We start from the raw sequence: 15,920 nt of genomic DNA on the forward strand, positions 1-15,920 counted from the left end.
TTTGCGTCAATACGTCGTTGCGTTGCGTTGTAGTGGGAACCACGCTTAACATTGCAACCTTAACACTCTAGGTGAATTATTTACTTAAATTGACACCAATAACGTAGGCCTACTCTGAAAGAGTTTTCAATTGTTTAATACAATCATTAGTTATGTCTAAAGATTATTTCCAGATACTCTTTGCTGTTTTAAATAGACCTACGTTCATGCAGGGCAACGAGTATACGTATAGTGATGATAATTACGTTTTCTATGTTTAAATTTAATCTCGCACACAACTTTCAGCGTTAGACATTTGTTATTAGGTTACAGACACGTCAACATAAACATTTAGTAAACAAAAAGAACTTTCGACAAAAAAAAACGCAGTACGATAAACAGTTTTCTATCTTCAAGAAGAAGCCATATATTTTTACAACTTCGTCTTATTGGTATAAAATACAATTCTGTCTTTTTATAAAAGCTGTTTTCAGTTGAAAATAAACTTTACAAAATAGGCAATGAGTTTTCCTTGAACTGTATCTATTCTCCTCCGTGCGTATGACGTCACAAATAGTATGTACAAAATGTTCAGAATAACAATTAAACGAAAATATACCTCTGTTTAGGCCTAATTTTTTTTCAATATCATCAACAATATTATAATTTATATAATTTAAATATACATTAATTAAACATAATGAACGTTATAAGATATTTAATAAAACAAAAAACATGATGTTTACTGTATTACAAAAAATAAATAAGACTAGAGGTAGGCCCTCCTCAACAATAACGTTACACGGTTTTCTAAAGCCGTTTTAATTTTTCAGAGATCAAAATAAATATTACGTACGGTACTAAATATACTTTAGGGTATCCTCTCATTGGAATGCAGGGATCAACGCTATGCTATTGGGTAACTTGGCAGAAAAAGTTAACATTGTATATGGACTACATAGCTTATAATATACATTAACAAATAATAGACAATTTTGTTTATGGGGAATCTAAATACCAGAAAGTTAGAGGTAGATACAGTTAGCTTCCACGGTAAAAACAGAATAAAAAGAAATTATTTTATGGAACGGTTTTATGCCGTTCCAGGCCCACATACTGAAATGTTCGTTTCGTTAATGGGCAACGAGTATACCAAGAAGATACGGGTACTGCAACGAGTATACGAAGAAGTTGCCGGTACTGCAACGAGTATACGAAGAATATACCGGTACTGCAACGAGTATACGAAGAATATACCGGTACTGCAACGAGTATACGAAGAAGTTACGGGTACTGCAACGAGTATACGAAGAAGATACGGGTACTGCAAGAAATGACGTTTTTTACGTTTCTATTTATAAACAATTTATATTTGCACAAAAAGCGTTACACAGTTGTTACATATGCGTCAACCACCGTAATTTCCTCGTATGTAAACGCGATCGGCTGTTCGTCATAGAATTCTCTGTAAAGACGGTTTCTGCACCTCTTTCGGTATAATAGAATGTAATTGATTAAAGCTGCAAATACGTGTAAACCAGCGCATATGTAAAACGATAGGTCATACGTCCCTGTCATTTCGTACATCATTCCTGAAAAGTGGAAAATAAACTAAATTAATCTTTTATAATATTAAATGTTATAAAGCTTGGTTCTCAATTGGACGCAACGCAACGTCGACGGCGCAACGCAAGTGTTGACAAATCACAAGCGACAGCCCGGATGATTCATCGCGTCGTGATTGGTCAAATTACTTGCGGTGCGCTTACGTTCTTGTAGGAACCAAGCTCAATGTTTGGTTCCAACTAGACGCAAGCGCAACTTAAATGATTTTACCAATCATAATCAATTGATTATTTTCGTTTGCCATTGCGTTGCGTCTAAGTAGAAACCAATCTTTAGTTTGTTAAGCTCTGTCTACATTATCAAACTATAGTTTGACAAAAAAAATGTGTGATGTGCCCAAATATGGTAGTGATATGCCCAAATATGGTAGTGATATATGCTCAAATATGGTAGTGATATGACATCATCATGTCCATATATGGGCGTCATTGGTTTCTTTCATACGGGCATGTAGAGGTGTCCTTAATTCCTGATTTCATTTAATATACAAAATATATATTCAATATACAAGCGTATTTATTCAAAGTACGGCGATCTTATGTTAATTTCGATAGTGCTATAGTTCATTCTGAAAACTACATATAATAAAGCATTTTACGTAATATAAAAACTAAGATTAGTTTTTGTCATGAAATAACGATTATGAGGAATTTGATAAACAGGCAAACTGCCTTAAAATGTCTTGACATGTTTTGAGAAACATCATCAGAACAGAAAACAATGCCTAGAGTACTTATATACCTATAGGACAGGTTGTATGTAAATGAGGAAGTAATAATTTGTCATAACATGTTAATATGGACTGTAAAGTAACATACCTCCAACACCAGTAGCAAAAAGACTACCGACACCAAAGCTACAGACGGCCATTGTACATGCCTGCACCTTGGATTCACTCGGAAAGACATCCACACAGAAGGCGTACTGGTAGCAGAGTGTTACCGCTCTTGCAAGGCTTAGCACTAAAATGGAACAAAATTAGAAAAACAAATGTTGTTATGGCTGTAAAATGAATGTTTCCCTTAGTAGAAGAATGAGGAAACATTGACAATCGTGACAAAGCAAATGGTATCATACAAATAAACATTCTGAAAATGTGAAACAAATATTTCTCGTTTTCTCATGATAAAATAATTATTACCCATGAGGTGAAATTTGCATGTTCATAACATGAATTACACATTATTAAACAAACGAAATTATGCATATTCATAACATGAATTTACATATTAAACAAATGAAATTATGTATATTCATAACATGAATTTACACATTAAGCAAATGAAATTATGCATATTCATAACATGAAATATACATATTCAAAGGATGAATTAATGCATATTCATAACATGAAACATACATTTACTTGTACGACTCATTTTAGACTATAACGTACAGTGTTGAAATTGTTTGAGGTTGATATATACATAATTGAGAAACAATAATAACAAAAAAAAACAATCTAAAAAAAGACAGAAGAAAAGAAAGACATCGAATAATAACAATATTTCATCATCTTAAAATATATTTAAAAAATCCTGTTGGACATATGTTTACTGTGTATAATCCGGATTAGTGTACACGTGCGAATTTTGATGCTCAATGTTACACGTTATAATGCTTGTTAAAGGTTACCAGTTTTAATTTATAAGATAGTATATTTATGTTAAATATAGGTCTAGCCCAGTTTAAAAAAAAAACTTATAAATATTATTAAGTAGAATCCCCCTACAGTATGTGATAACATAAATGCAATGCTGGTTTGTTTATTTTATTTATAAAAAAACATGCATTTTATTTAACAAAATAATATGTTATTAGTATCAATAATGTGTTAATTTTGAAGGAAATATCGGTTACTAAAACCATACCAAGGGATACAATTTTGCTTCAAATTTTCCCAAGCACTCATTTTGAAATTACGCTGAATTCCCACTTTTTTTTTTTTTGTTCTTTCAATTTTACCATTGGGGTGATGATGATGATTTAATAAATAATAATAATAAGACTGAATCTGTATAATTATCTTTCATTAGTAAAGAATGATTTATGGTACGGCAAACAGCCATCGTACTTAAATTGCCTTCTAAACTATGAAAGGCCAAGTGTGTAAAAACACACGCCCTTCACACGGTTACCTCGTAACGGTGATAGTGCGATGATGATAAATGATAGTCGTGGTCGATGTCATCGGTATAGTCGATTTATATGGAGATGTGTTTGCATATGTCAACGAACTCAATAGTAACTCGTTTCGGTGTCGGTGGCGTCTTCAATACCCTCTCCATCGGTTACAGTCGGTTAGTGTTGTAAGCTTATCCAGTCTCCTTGGTCTCAATCTTCTCAGTTCACATGACATCAAAAGGAATTACGTCATACTTAAACGTTCAATGATCATCTAAGATGTAGTGACATGGTATTCCTTATGGATGGTATAAGAGACGCGAGCGTAGTGGTCTGTCTGTTGGCAAACACGGTTTTGTTTTGGTACTTTACCCCACGGACCCCAACTGTATCTATCCTGTAGCAAACTTTTAAAAGAAGAAAGAATAAGATGTTTGAGGGAAAATTATAAACATGGTATTAGTAGAACTGAACCTTAGATAAACGCAGATGCAATGCACACAAGCTGCCTGAAATGTTTCTCACCTGCGTAACTTATAACAACACCTGTAAAAGTCGTCACGAACGGTAACGGTGCAATCGGAATTGCGCCGATTACGCACGCTAAGATGTACATCCCAGCAACACTGATGGGCAGTTTCCCGCCTAACAGCGTGACGAAAAGGCGGCCGAATAGATCGGCTCCACCCATTACACCAATTGCCATGGAACCTTGATCATCACTGAATCCGACAGATTTCATAAAACTAGCCTAAAAAGAATAACAGAAACACATGCCATTACAATGTTTATATCCAATTTCATCTTGAATTATGACATGCGGCCGTCATACGAACAAAGGTTACGGACTCTAAAATTACCCACGATTTATAATAGACTTAAATTCATCCGTGTTAAATTTGTTGTGAAGTGCCTCTGTACAGATTTCCTAATTGATGGTGCTTTGCTACCTAAACCTGTTGAACGTAGAAGTGAGAAACTTGTTTTCAGACATGAGAAGTCTCGTACTAATGCTTTTTTTTATTCTGTTTTTATTTCATTTCCACGGATGTGGGATGAGATTCCGGTATATATAACAGACATGTTTATTTATAATGATTGCAATTTTTATTCTGTTTTATATAAATTCTATGTTACCGGGTTGTTAAATGTTTATCCTTGTTAATGTTATTTTGCCACCAGCACTATCAGGAGAGTCTTTTATAGCGATATTTTTTGCTTTTTGACAATCCGCCAGGATAGTGTTCTGCGCTTTTTCTCTGCTTGTTGTTGTTCTATGTAATATATGCTTTTTGTATTGTTTTTGTATTATTTTTTCTGGATAATAAATGAATATAATATGAATATGAATATACATAGCACTCTCAGATCTAATTGTATCAGTGCTGCATTGTATCATGTTTATTTAGTGTTTACAATACTGGGTGTTTGGGGTTTATCTCAAACAACTTGATTTCGCGAGGAACGTCATTTCACAATGCATGATAGGAAAGGTTTGGGAGCAAACGTGACAACGTGTACATACAAACAAAAAATCACCTACGACGTACGCGTCGTGACGCTTGCTCCCAAACCCTTCCCATCATGCGTCACGCACGATATTTGCGATAAACCTTATGGGCTATAGGTAGGTCTATTATTATCACTTTCACTGGTCTCTAGTTGAAAATGGCACTTCAGAAAAAAGAAGAATTTTAGTGAAATATTAAAATTAGATCTACAATATACTTACTAAGTTAACATAGCTGAATACTACTGCAATACCCATTCCAGTGTAACTAAAAATAACAAGCCAACATTCAACTGTCTTTATAAATTGGCAATATCGTTGAAGGAAAGACTTTGATTCCAATTCGGCATAGACCACTTCGACGCACACCTTCTTGGTGTCTTTACCACACCCTGTTTCCACGTCTTTAGAAGAGTACTCCTCAATGTTTTTGACAGGTTTGTAGTCAATGTTGTTGTTTTTTGGCGGCGATTTCAAAAATACACAACACACTAATCCGACGGGTAAGATTAGTCCAGACATAACACGTAGAGCTCCTCGCCATCCCACCGCGTTAAATAGAACTTCTAGGATTTGCGAAATTGCCATTATGCCTGTAAATAAAACATATAATAACAAATAAATATTGTATGTATAATTACATATACACCTTAAACACGGTGTCAATCAATGACCAAAGTTGGAAAAGAAAAAAAGAAAAATCTGTAAAAGCAGCAGCTGATATAAACTACTTAAAAAATTACATACGTTTTCATAATGAAATGTAATAATGAAAAGTTGATGTTTGTTCTCACTTGGACGCAAACGCGCCGCATCCGAACTGTCCCTTGCGAGTATGAGGTCATTGCGTTGTTGTACGCGTCTGGTGGTGCGCTGGGGTAGACACGTCCGTAGCACGTAGCGAAGATGTTATCGACGACATAAGTGAAAGCGAACTCGACACGGAAATTCAAACAGCGTGTGCATATTATGACAGTCACTCTTTCATTGCATTGTAGAACATCAAAAACAAATTTACTTATGTAAAATAGAAATACTGTGTAAACTGTCAGGGGAAAATTGCGAACATTTTGTATATCTTATCATTATTACTTAAGGAACGCGACATTGCGATAATAATCGCAGTAATGAGCGTATTATAATATCTATTGATTTGATAAACTATATTGCTACTGTTCAAAGTTCATAACACGCACTCTAATACTGTCTAATTTAGTTGAATAAGGCAGATAAGTTATCAGGCTTATATAGATACATTGTAATTCTATGTGGAACGAGGGGTCCGTGAATTAAATGAGTTTACATAAAACAGATTGAGCAAAACTATAGTGATTGAATTTGAATTGAACAAAAACTTCAAACTAGGCCTATAAGGCATGCATATGTATACACAAATGTATCGTGCATATAAACGTACAAAAAAACGCGTCGTTTCGTTTTTGTGTGTTGAGGTATATGTGCGAAACTACAATAGGCCTAACTGTTCACAATAATCAGTGTATACAAACGGAATATTATCTGCTTAGACAGCGGATTTGAATGGTTAAAAATAATATACCCTGGGAAAGCGATGGCGTACGGACAAAAGCGAATTATCTGTCAAGGATGATCATCACGCCTAAATTAATGTGGAGGTTCCAGATTGAATAGATAGACTTGTTAAGAGTGGTTCATTTTCAAATTCAGATTGTACTTTAAGCTATAGAATTTCGCCTTGACTTCGTCTTGTTCCAATATATCACGAAGATTATAAATGCAGGGTTGTTACTATATTTATAACATACGATCATATACCGGTACCCAACACGTAGCAAATAAACTGTGATTGGTCCATTACAAATTTGCATACAATATAGTCGATGTTACGGTATATAAAAACAAACAGGAAAGTAAAGACTTAATTTCTTATTGCATCCTATCCACTATAATGACAAACGTAGGACAGGTAGGCTTAATAATAAATATTAATGTTATTATTACTGTTCCCTGAGATGATGCAATTTTTAAACAAGTTCAGTACCGAGGATTGCGTAATCTTAAACGTAATCGTTTCAACCTCGACCTTATATTAGTTTTGTTATTTTCATAAACAACAACTGCAGTCCTATTAATGCAATGATTTGGTTGAGTTGTGGGGAATCCATTATGACTACTGACCTGTGAAAGTGACTATCAATAACGATTCCTATTATAATGGGCACACGTCTTTAAATTTGGAATCGCCCATGACCCATAGGCCTACATCATCAATACATTTAGTTTGTATTTTATAAATCATGTATGATTTAATATACACAACGTAAGGAAGAGCGACGCAAGTAGTTTGACCAATCACGGCATGATGGATCATTCAAACGGTCGCTTGTGATTGGTCAATTTATTTGCGTTTCGCCGACGCCTTTGCGTTGCGAAAAAAAAGGAGAACTAAGCTTGATTGAGAAAGGTTTGGTTCCGCAATTATGTGCTTGAAACTCCCAATTAGAGCAAACTCAATGAATACAAACGTTATACAGCAACTTGACCTCCATATATATTTTTATCTGGCCTATAGAACTGGAAGAAAAAAGACATAATATAGGCCTACTATACTTACCAGCACCGGTTCCTGTGATGGCTAGACCAGTTGCTTTTGCGCATTTCTTTTCGTCGAAATATAAAACAATAAGGCTAAGGGACGGATGCTGTATAAAGTTAGTGCCTAAACCAAATACGATGCTATAACTGAAGAAGATGTACTTGATTGCTGGCATGAATGACGTCACAAACAGACCTCCAGAACACATAAGAAAACCTAGGGCGACCACCCCACGATATGTTATCCTTTCGGCTAAGTAAGTTGATAGAGGTGATGGAAGAGTCAACAGAGCAATTGCGATGCATCCTATCCAACCTGTAAAATAATAAAATAAACTTATTATGTTAAAGATAATTGTCCCCCTAAAAAAATTGTTTGTTGTTGAATATGCCATTTTAATATCACATAAGAGTTATTCACACTTTGACCAAAAACTGGATCGAAAAAATAAATATATTTTCCAGGAAAAATGTAAGTTAAAGAATAAAATACCTAACTTGTCTGTCAGACATTGGTTTTTGGTTAAAATTGACCGCTTTTTTTTTTTTGTGAAGTGAAATAATTGTTTTTGTTGATTTTTTTCTACAGAAGTGAATAACTTGATTAAAACTGTCAAATGGCCTATTCAAATTCTAATTAATAATCTTCATTTTTTGGGGGACAATACATGTTTAATAGCAAGGCTACTAACATTTTGTATGACAATTTTTTTGCACCGTCAAACAATATATCCATGTCCCCCAAAAACATGATTATTCAAATCAGACTTATATGTTGCATAAAAAACAAAGTAATTAATAATTGTCATAATTTCATTTAGGCTGTTCACAGTGAGTGCTTTACAATGTCACCTTGTGAAAATCGTAATCTGTTATAACAATGTGGGTCATTATTCTTTTTTTATCGGTAGAATTCTTGACATTCGGATAACAATGCACGTCTAGGGTGAAATTGGTATCAAAACTATCAGTGTGTATATTGTAAGGGGGGGGGGGGATGAGAATAGATTTTAGCAATGCGTTAAGTATGATCTGAGTTGACTATTAGTCTATTCTTTTATTGTATCGTGTAAGAGATATGATCATTCTTGTGTAACGTTCTAATTGAAAGTACATTATATCTGTTTTAGAAATCGACCTAGAATATTGTGAAAAAAATCCTGGGCAAAAAATATTATGGGTGGAATAGTTTGTGTTTTTCCGCACGGGTGCGAGTTTAAGCTTGTACCAAATTTGACGCAACGTATTTTAGGAAGCGCACCGCACGGAATCGACAGCATCATCCAACATTATACCGTATATCGATCGCCTGTATTGGTAAAATCACATGCGTTCAAGTTAGACTTGCCCCAAGTTATATTTATTGTCTTATTTATTGATTTTTTTTTATTTCGATTTTTGTCTGAAAATACAAGCTCAAGCAGTATACGTATGAAAGGCCATATGTGCCAAAACATTTATCTTTTTACTAATATTAAGTCAAGACTCCGTCTAGAACCCAGACTACGTTCACGTAGCCAAACAACGGAACCAAACAATGAATAACACGTAAACACATAGCATTACGCTGTGCAATATTATATGTTTTAAACAAAAGAATGTTGATTATTTTAATATTTGATAACTGATTTTTAACATAATATAAGGCACGATTTGTTAGCTACGATAACATCCCCAAGGAAACGAGAAGATTGACAACAGACTGGTCACACTTCCTTTAGGATTACGGTTTCCCAGCAACAGCTATGCTTACCATAATAATATGGCACAGCACATGTGATTCCAAAGGTAGGCCTACAGTACTGGATAACGACGACCAGGTAAAATATCAAGGTCTTATCCGACAACGATATTGGTCAAAATATTATCATTTGGTACAAACAAACACGGTGAGACATGGCCTTCATCAGAGATTAATACTAGATTATTATTGTGAACCCATGAACTCACCAGTATGAGACCATCAAGCGTCTGTTTAATATAGGTCTGGGGAAATACTGCACTTCAAATCACGCTGTCAAATTGCTACCCACTAAAAAATAGTTTGATTTGATAGGGAGCTAAGTGTCGTCATACATCCAATTGGTTATACATTTTGTTGCATTATGTAACACAAATAGCTTTTTCGGCTGACACTTGACTCTCAAAACAGTATCTCACATAATTACAAAAACAAAATTAATACCTACATTTTGATAATTAAATCATTGAGAGGCCTAAGACCTAAATACTAGACAATTGGGAGTATATACAGGTACAACTTTTTTACTACAGTACCTCGAGGAGAAGTACGTGTTGCCAATGTCGGGACTTCATTATAAAGGTTTCGATCCCAGAAGGTTAAATCCAAAAGATCATGAATTCAAATAGGCCCACAATTTTGCTTTATTTGTATTTTTTATACATCTCCACTTAAAACCGAATTAAATATTTGCTATAAGGCCTACGGACAGAGTGACAAACTAACCGCATGAAAAGAATGTGGTCAGCATAGTATAGGCATATTGATTGATTGGTTGATATTTTTAGACCTATGTCTACTTGCATGTATTCCCTTTGGCTAGAGGCCAAAATGTCTAGCATTATATGATTAAATTTTGGCATATAACCCAATGAGGCCCAACCGAGCACATTATATTACATGCTGCTCGCAGGCCTCCACTTATATTATGTTGCATGCATGGCGTTTGCCAAATGCATATTTTGTAACTTATTTCAATTTAAAAAAAGTGTACATTTAAGGTTTTGATCATGGATATACGCCTAGCTACCTATTATGTTTTGCAGTAATAAGCAAGTAATAAATATGATGAGCTTGTCAAGGTCGTAACAGTGTCAGAGAGAGAGAGAAAATAGTATGTTTTAAAGCGTTTAAAAACCAGCCAGCAGAAATAGGCTCATAATAATTATCAAATGATCGATATTGTCAGATATATAGAGCGAGAGGCGGCTTAGCTAGCTATATAAAGAAAATCTCCATAACAATTGAAATATTCAAAAAAATCAAGGTGGTAGTGGTAAACAATTGTGTGCTAATTTCTGTACAGTATTTTATTCCATATCATATACTTAAAAACAAAATGTGCTCATTAATATATCTTTATCGCGTTAATACACCGTTCAATATACCGGTTCAATGTGAATCAGTGCTGATGTGATTATAGTACCGTACTAATCCATACTTCCATCTTCTATAATACGGCAACAAGTAGCAAGCTGTTTTCAGGTATAGCCTACTCGAAGATGATAGACATTCTTAAGAACAAAAGATTTCAAAATCATTACGTGGTGTTGTGAAATACCGTAACGCTTTTATTACAGTGTAGAAAAGAAGACCGAATGAGAACAATTAACATACGGTAGCCTTCCACAACCAAGACCAAATCGAAGTAGGAATATTATAAAGCTTACATTAGGAAGCAACGCAATTACGTAAGCGCAACGCAAGCAATTTGACCAATCACGATGAATCATTATCCATCGCTGACATGATTGGTCAAATTACTTACATTGCGCTTACGTCCTTCCATTGCGTCCTAGTGGGAATTAAAAGAAGCTTAAGTATGCGCAACATCAACGCACACGTTACCACGGAGAGAGACGTGCGCAAAAACTGTGACATTGTTCATCACAATTTGAACGCACGCGACAGCTGTTTTTCAAATGCTTAGTTCCCAAGAGAGACGCAACACAAGGACGTAACGCAACGCAAGTTACTGTGAGATCTATAATAATATAATATAATAGATTTATATAGTGCACAAAATTATAACAAAAATGATTTTATTTCCTCTGATTATATAAATCAAATGTTTACTGTATTTTATAACCTCCTTCTTTATTTCCTTGTTTTTATTAAATTAAAACTAAAGTCCACTTTAGAAAGAAACTAACTGGGACTAGCCGTGGTAAGAACAGTATCCAATGTGTCTTTTTACTAGGCTGTTCCTGTTATTGTATTTTGTTGTATATTTAAAATTAAATTGTCAGTGTGAATACGGTATGTTGCAATCATTTGAAAGAAGTGTTCTTTTTCATTTTCTATTAATGACGTGAATCACATTATCGATCATCACGTGATGTATTTGGAATTGTAATAATTGTAATGACGAAATTAATTTAGGTCTATAATGATTTCATTCTTGAGACGGTACCAGTAGTAATAATAGAAGTGTCGTTGACCGTATTAATGATATTTAAATATTAAACTTGAAATGTACTTATAACAGCTTAATATTATTTACAATAATAATAATAACAACAACTAAAGAATGACATAAATTTACTCCGTTCCAATCCTGATCTTTTTTCATTTACTGTCTATCAATATAATGACATATGAACAACATTGCATGTGAAAGAACAGACACTGTGATATTTATGAATGTTTCTAGTATTAATAAAAATGAAACATTAAATAAAGGTATTTATTTTATATTCAATATGAATGTCGTCCATCCACTATACTATTACAAAAGTCCTGCTTTAAATAATGACATGATATAGTACTCTTATTTAAAGATGTATTGTCCCCACAAAAACATGGAAAATGAAGATTAATTAAATCAGATTTTGAATGTTATTTTGTAGTTTTAATAAAGTTAATCACTTCCATAGAAAAAAAAACTAAAAAAAAATGTTTTCATTTGTAAAATGACAAAATAAATGGTTAAATTCAACCAAAAATCTAATGACTGGCAGCCAATTTGACCATTTTTTGCTTTAAATTACATTTTTTTTCACTCAAATTTTTGGTCAAAGTGGATAACTATTATGTTCTATTAAAATGGAATATTCAACCAAATTTTTTAAAGAATTTTTTTTTCAGGGGGACAATACATCTTGTATATTTTGTAGGGCTATATTAATATATATATTAAAAACACAGTATTTTTCAAGGCATACCTGTCTCTCCTGCACCACTGTCGAACTCCTCTTGAAGTCGAACGAATAGAAGATTGTAATTGTATAGCACACCTAACACAGGTATGTACATCAACGCTGAAACACACACAATCGCCCATCCTTGGTACTCTTGTAAAAGTTTCTGAGTCCGTTTGGAGCATTGTGCAACGCAATTTGTTTCTAAATGTTCGTGGAAGGCAACAGCAGGCTTCTCGATATCCTTCCCCATTCAAACCACCTGATTTGGTTTACAAATAGCTGTATTTTACCCAGCTCCCCGATTCCAAAGAACACGAGGAAACCAGCGTAACCAAACGTTATTAACGAAATCTAGTATCTACCTCACAATTCAGGATACACTGATTTAAAACGTATTATAATTTGACTGCGTTACAGCGTTTATTTATAGATTTCCACTTCACAGGCTTAACAGCTGATCGAATGTAAACAAAGAATATACGAAGCAGCAATATGCATCAACAATAACGGAATCTCTTCCACAGCGCGATAAGACTTAGCTGTCAACAAATTCCTTGCTTTTCCTACCAAAATACATCAACAGGCCCAAGATGACATTATTATAAGAAGGGCTAACATCCACACTAAAATGTGCGTCGTTTTCCTCTGCTGCCTGAACGTATGCTGCTGTGGTTGTAAAAAATAATAGATGTCTAGCTACGTTTAGCTATGGAGACAATGCGCATTGGCTTACTGCGCATGCCGGTTTTGACCGGTTCTTATCGGTCGGAACAATCAATTCTATTCGCCCATAAAAAACCATTGTTACTGGTGTATTTGAATCAATTTCGAAATGTTTTTATTAGAAAACCTACTTTAGTTATTACGGTTCATTCGGATTATGGTTGAATATAATTATGTCGAATTATGTTTTCTAATCTTAAAATAAAAAGAAAAATAAATCAGCGATGTTTGACAGTCTTTTTTCGTGCGAAACCAGATGTGATTCTCAAAATTTATTTTTTTTACATCTCTCAGTGTAATGCCAATTACCTAAATTAATAAATAAAATGAATTACAACGTGAACTATTTGTTCGTAATGATTGTATAATTTAACTGAAACAAAAAATGTCATGTGGTGCACGAAATCTAGGCCCATTTATGATCATGGAGGTATTCCATATAATGCTTACGGAGGCCCGGGTTCGATCGATCGCTGGGTCTATCTATCTCATTAGAATGTATTGTAGGGTGGCTAATAGGGGGGGGGGGGGTGATGGCGCAAGAATTTTTCCAAATCGTCTCAATTATGGAAATAGGAATACATGTAAAACAAATAAATGTAACAATTAAATGGGGTAATGTTTGTAGAAATTGTAATTGTTGATGCAATTCAGTTCTTGATTGCAATATCATATTATATATTTTTATATATACCAGAATAAAATATTTAAAAAATCAATAAAAATAATAATGTTCAGCGCTTAGAGGTTTCACAACTTTAGGCGCTATAACAATTCAGGATATTAATATTATTATTATTAGGCCTATATAACAGGAAAATCGGAATATTAACAACAGGTAGGCCTACTCTACATTGTAGTGCCAGCCTCATTAATGATTGTAGAATTCTTTATTTTATTATTTTAAGAAAATCGATATCATAATGGCTTGATATGTGTAGGCTTAATTCAATTTAAAATGTTTTAGTCTTATAAACAACGTCTCTTATATAAGTCAAAGATGCTCTCCGGGTGGAATGTCATCCTGAGATGAGTAGTATTGTAATTAGTACAGTTTTATTTATAGTTTATACGGAATTTTACTTTCTATAGACCAGAGATTCCAAAATAAAAGATTGATTGATAATATGAATTTGACCCTGGTAAATATAGCTATGGTAATTAAAAAGGTGTACCTCGATGCAAATTTGATTGTCACTCGCTTTGATTAAATAATCCAGCTCTGCCATAATTCCCAGGTAATGTTGATTGTGTACGGCCTTCATTAAAAATCTAACTGTGATAGCTTATCGATCATCTTTCTTCAGTGACCTAAGAAAACGTGCACTAATATCTATTCATACGCGGTAAATTGAAATTAGGTATCTCTTGTTTGATTGTTAGAAGGACGAATGATACAAACAGTAGTGACCATAGGCGGAGCAAAGATGTACAGGGGAGGGGGGTCTTAACATATACATCGGAAAAGAGAAAATAAATTCAGCAGTTAATTTTACAATTTTTGGCCCGTGTGTGACCATGACTCTATATCACATGACACAACTCGTTTGGATAGTCTATAAAGCTCTGTCCACACTATCAAACTTTATGTGACAACAAAATTTAATGTGCCCATATATGGACATGATGGCGTTATATCCCTAGCATAATTTATTTTGGGTATATCACTACTATATTTGGGCACATCACACTTTTGTCAAACTAGTTTGATAGTGTAGACAGAGCTTTGAGCAAGATCTGTGATCCATCAAGCTCATAATTTCGGAATTTTTTATATAAGTGCTAAATTAGTTTTTCAAAAGCAATCAAATTAAGTAATTCATTCCGAAATATACCGGTTTAATCCTATTCAATGCAAATCAATGTAAATTATTTTAAAATAAAATTCTAGTCTACATTAGAAAAACATCCTCTTTACAATTAAAGGGTTGATGCACATTAATTAGTTTCATATAAGATGATAATAATTCTGTTATTGTTTTGTTCCTTTCATGTGAGGCGTTTCCAGAAAAATACAGAAAGTTGTGATGAAATCATGGTAACACGCACTCTGTTGCATCCGTTCGTAACCTGATGTAACTGCGCATGGCTAAAGCTTGGTTCCCACTAGAGACGCAACGCAAGCGAGTTGATCAATCACACAAGTGACAGTTCGGATGATCCATCGTTGCGAAACATCCTTTTGAGTTTCGTCTCTCGCTCTTGGGAACATAAAGCCCTGGTTTCCACTTGGACACAACGACGCACGATACAATCACAATTGCCGCGACTGTGGTCACATTACTTGCGTTGCGCTTACATACGTCTTTGCGTTGCCTCCTAATCGAAACCAAAAACCTTAAAACCATGCATTGATATATGTCTATACGACTAACTTAACTGCAGTGTATGCAGTGGAGCCTCTATCGAGGGGACATTTTCCTTTTTAATAGGCTAGCCTTTCAAAATTGCCCTTTGTTCATTTCACGAGAAGACTCCTTAAAAGATGTATTCCAAAGAA

At 34.2% G+C, this 15,920-nt stretch overlaps 1 protein-coding gene across 2 annotated transcripts; it reads right to left on the minus strand.

Annotated features, from left to right (window-relative positions):
- Positions 1–357: 357 nt before the first annotated feature.
- On the minus strand, positions 358–13,398 carry LOC140062123 (monocarboxylate transporter 13-like). Of its 2 annotated transcripts, none has more exons than XM_072108181.1 (6): positions 12,719–13,392; positions 7,833–8,129; positions 5,462–5,832; positions 4,255–4,480; positions 2,424–2,567; positions 358–1,571 (listed from the first exon to the last, which is right to left on the minus strand). In XM_072108181.1, the coding sequence occupies exons 1-6, from the start codon at positions 12,945–12,947 to the stop codon at positions 1,366–1,368; spliced, it is 1,473 nt and encodes a 490-aa protein (XP_071964282.1). In that variant the 5' UTR covers positions 12,948–13,392; the 3' UTR covers positions 358–1,365. The 2 variants fall into 2 exon arrangements, 1 of the variants encoding a protein (XP_071964282.1); XR_011847461.1 differs by lacking the exon at positions 358–1,571 and adding an exon at positions 3,744–4,136 and having other exon boundaries at positions 2,428–2,567; positions 12,719–13,398.
- Between the last annotated feature and the right edge of the window lie 2,522 nt (positions 13,399–15,920).

This window comes from Antedon mediterranea, chromosome 11 (genome assembly GCF_964355755.1).
Source record: "Antedon mediterranea chromosome 11, ecAntMedi1.1, whole genome shotgun sequence".
NCBI classification, from domain to species: domain Eukaryota; kingdom Metazoa; phylum Echinodermata; class Crinoidea; order Comatulida; family Antedonidae; genus Antedon; species Antedon mediterranea.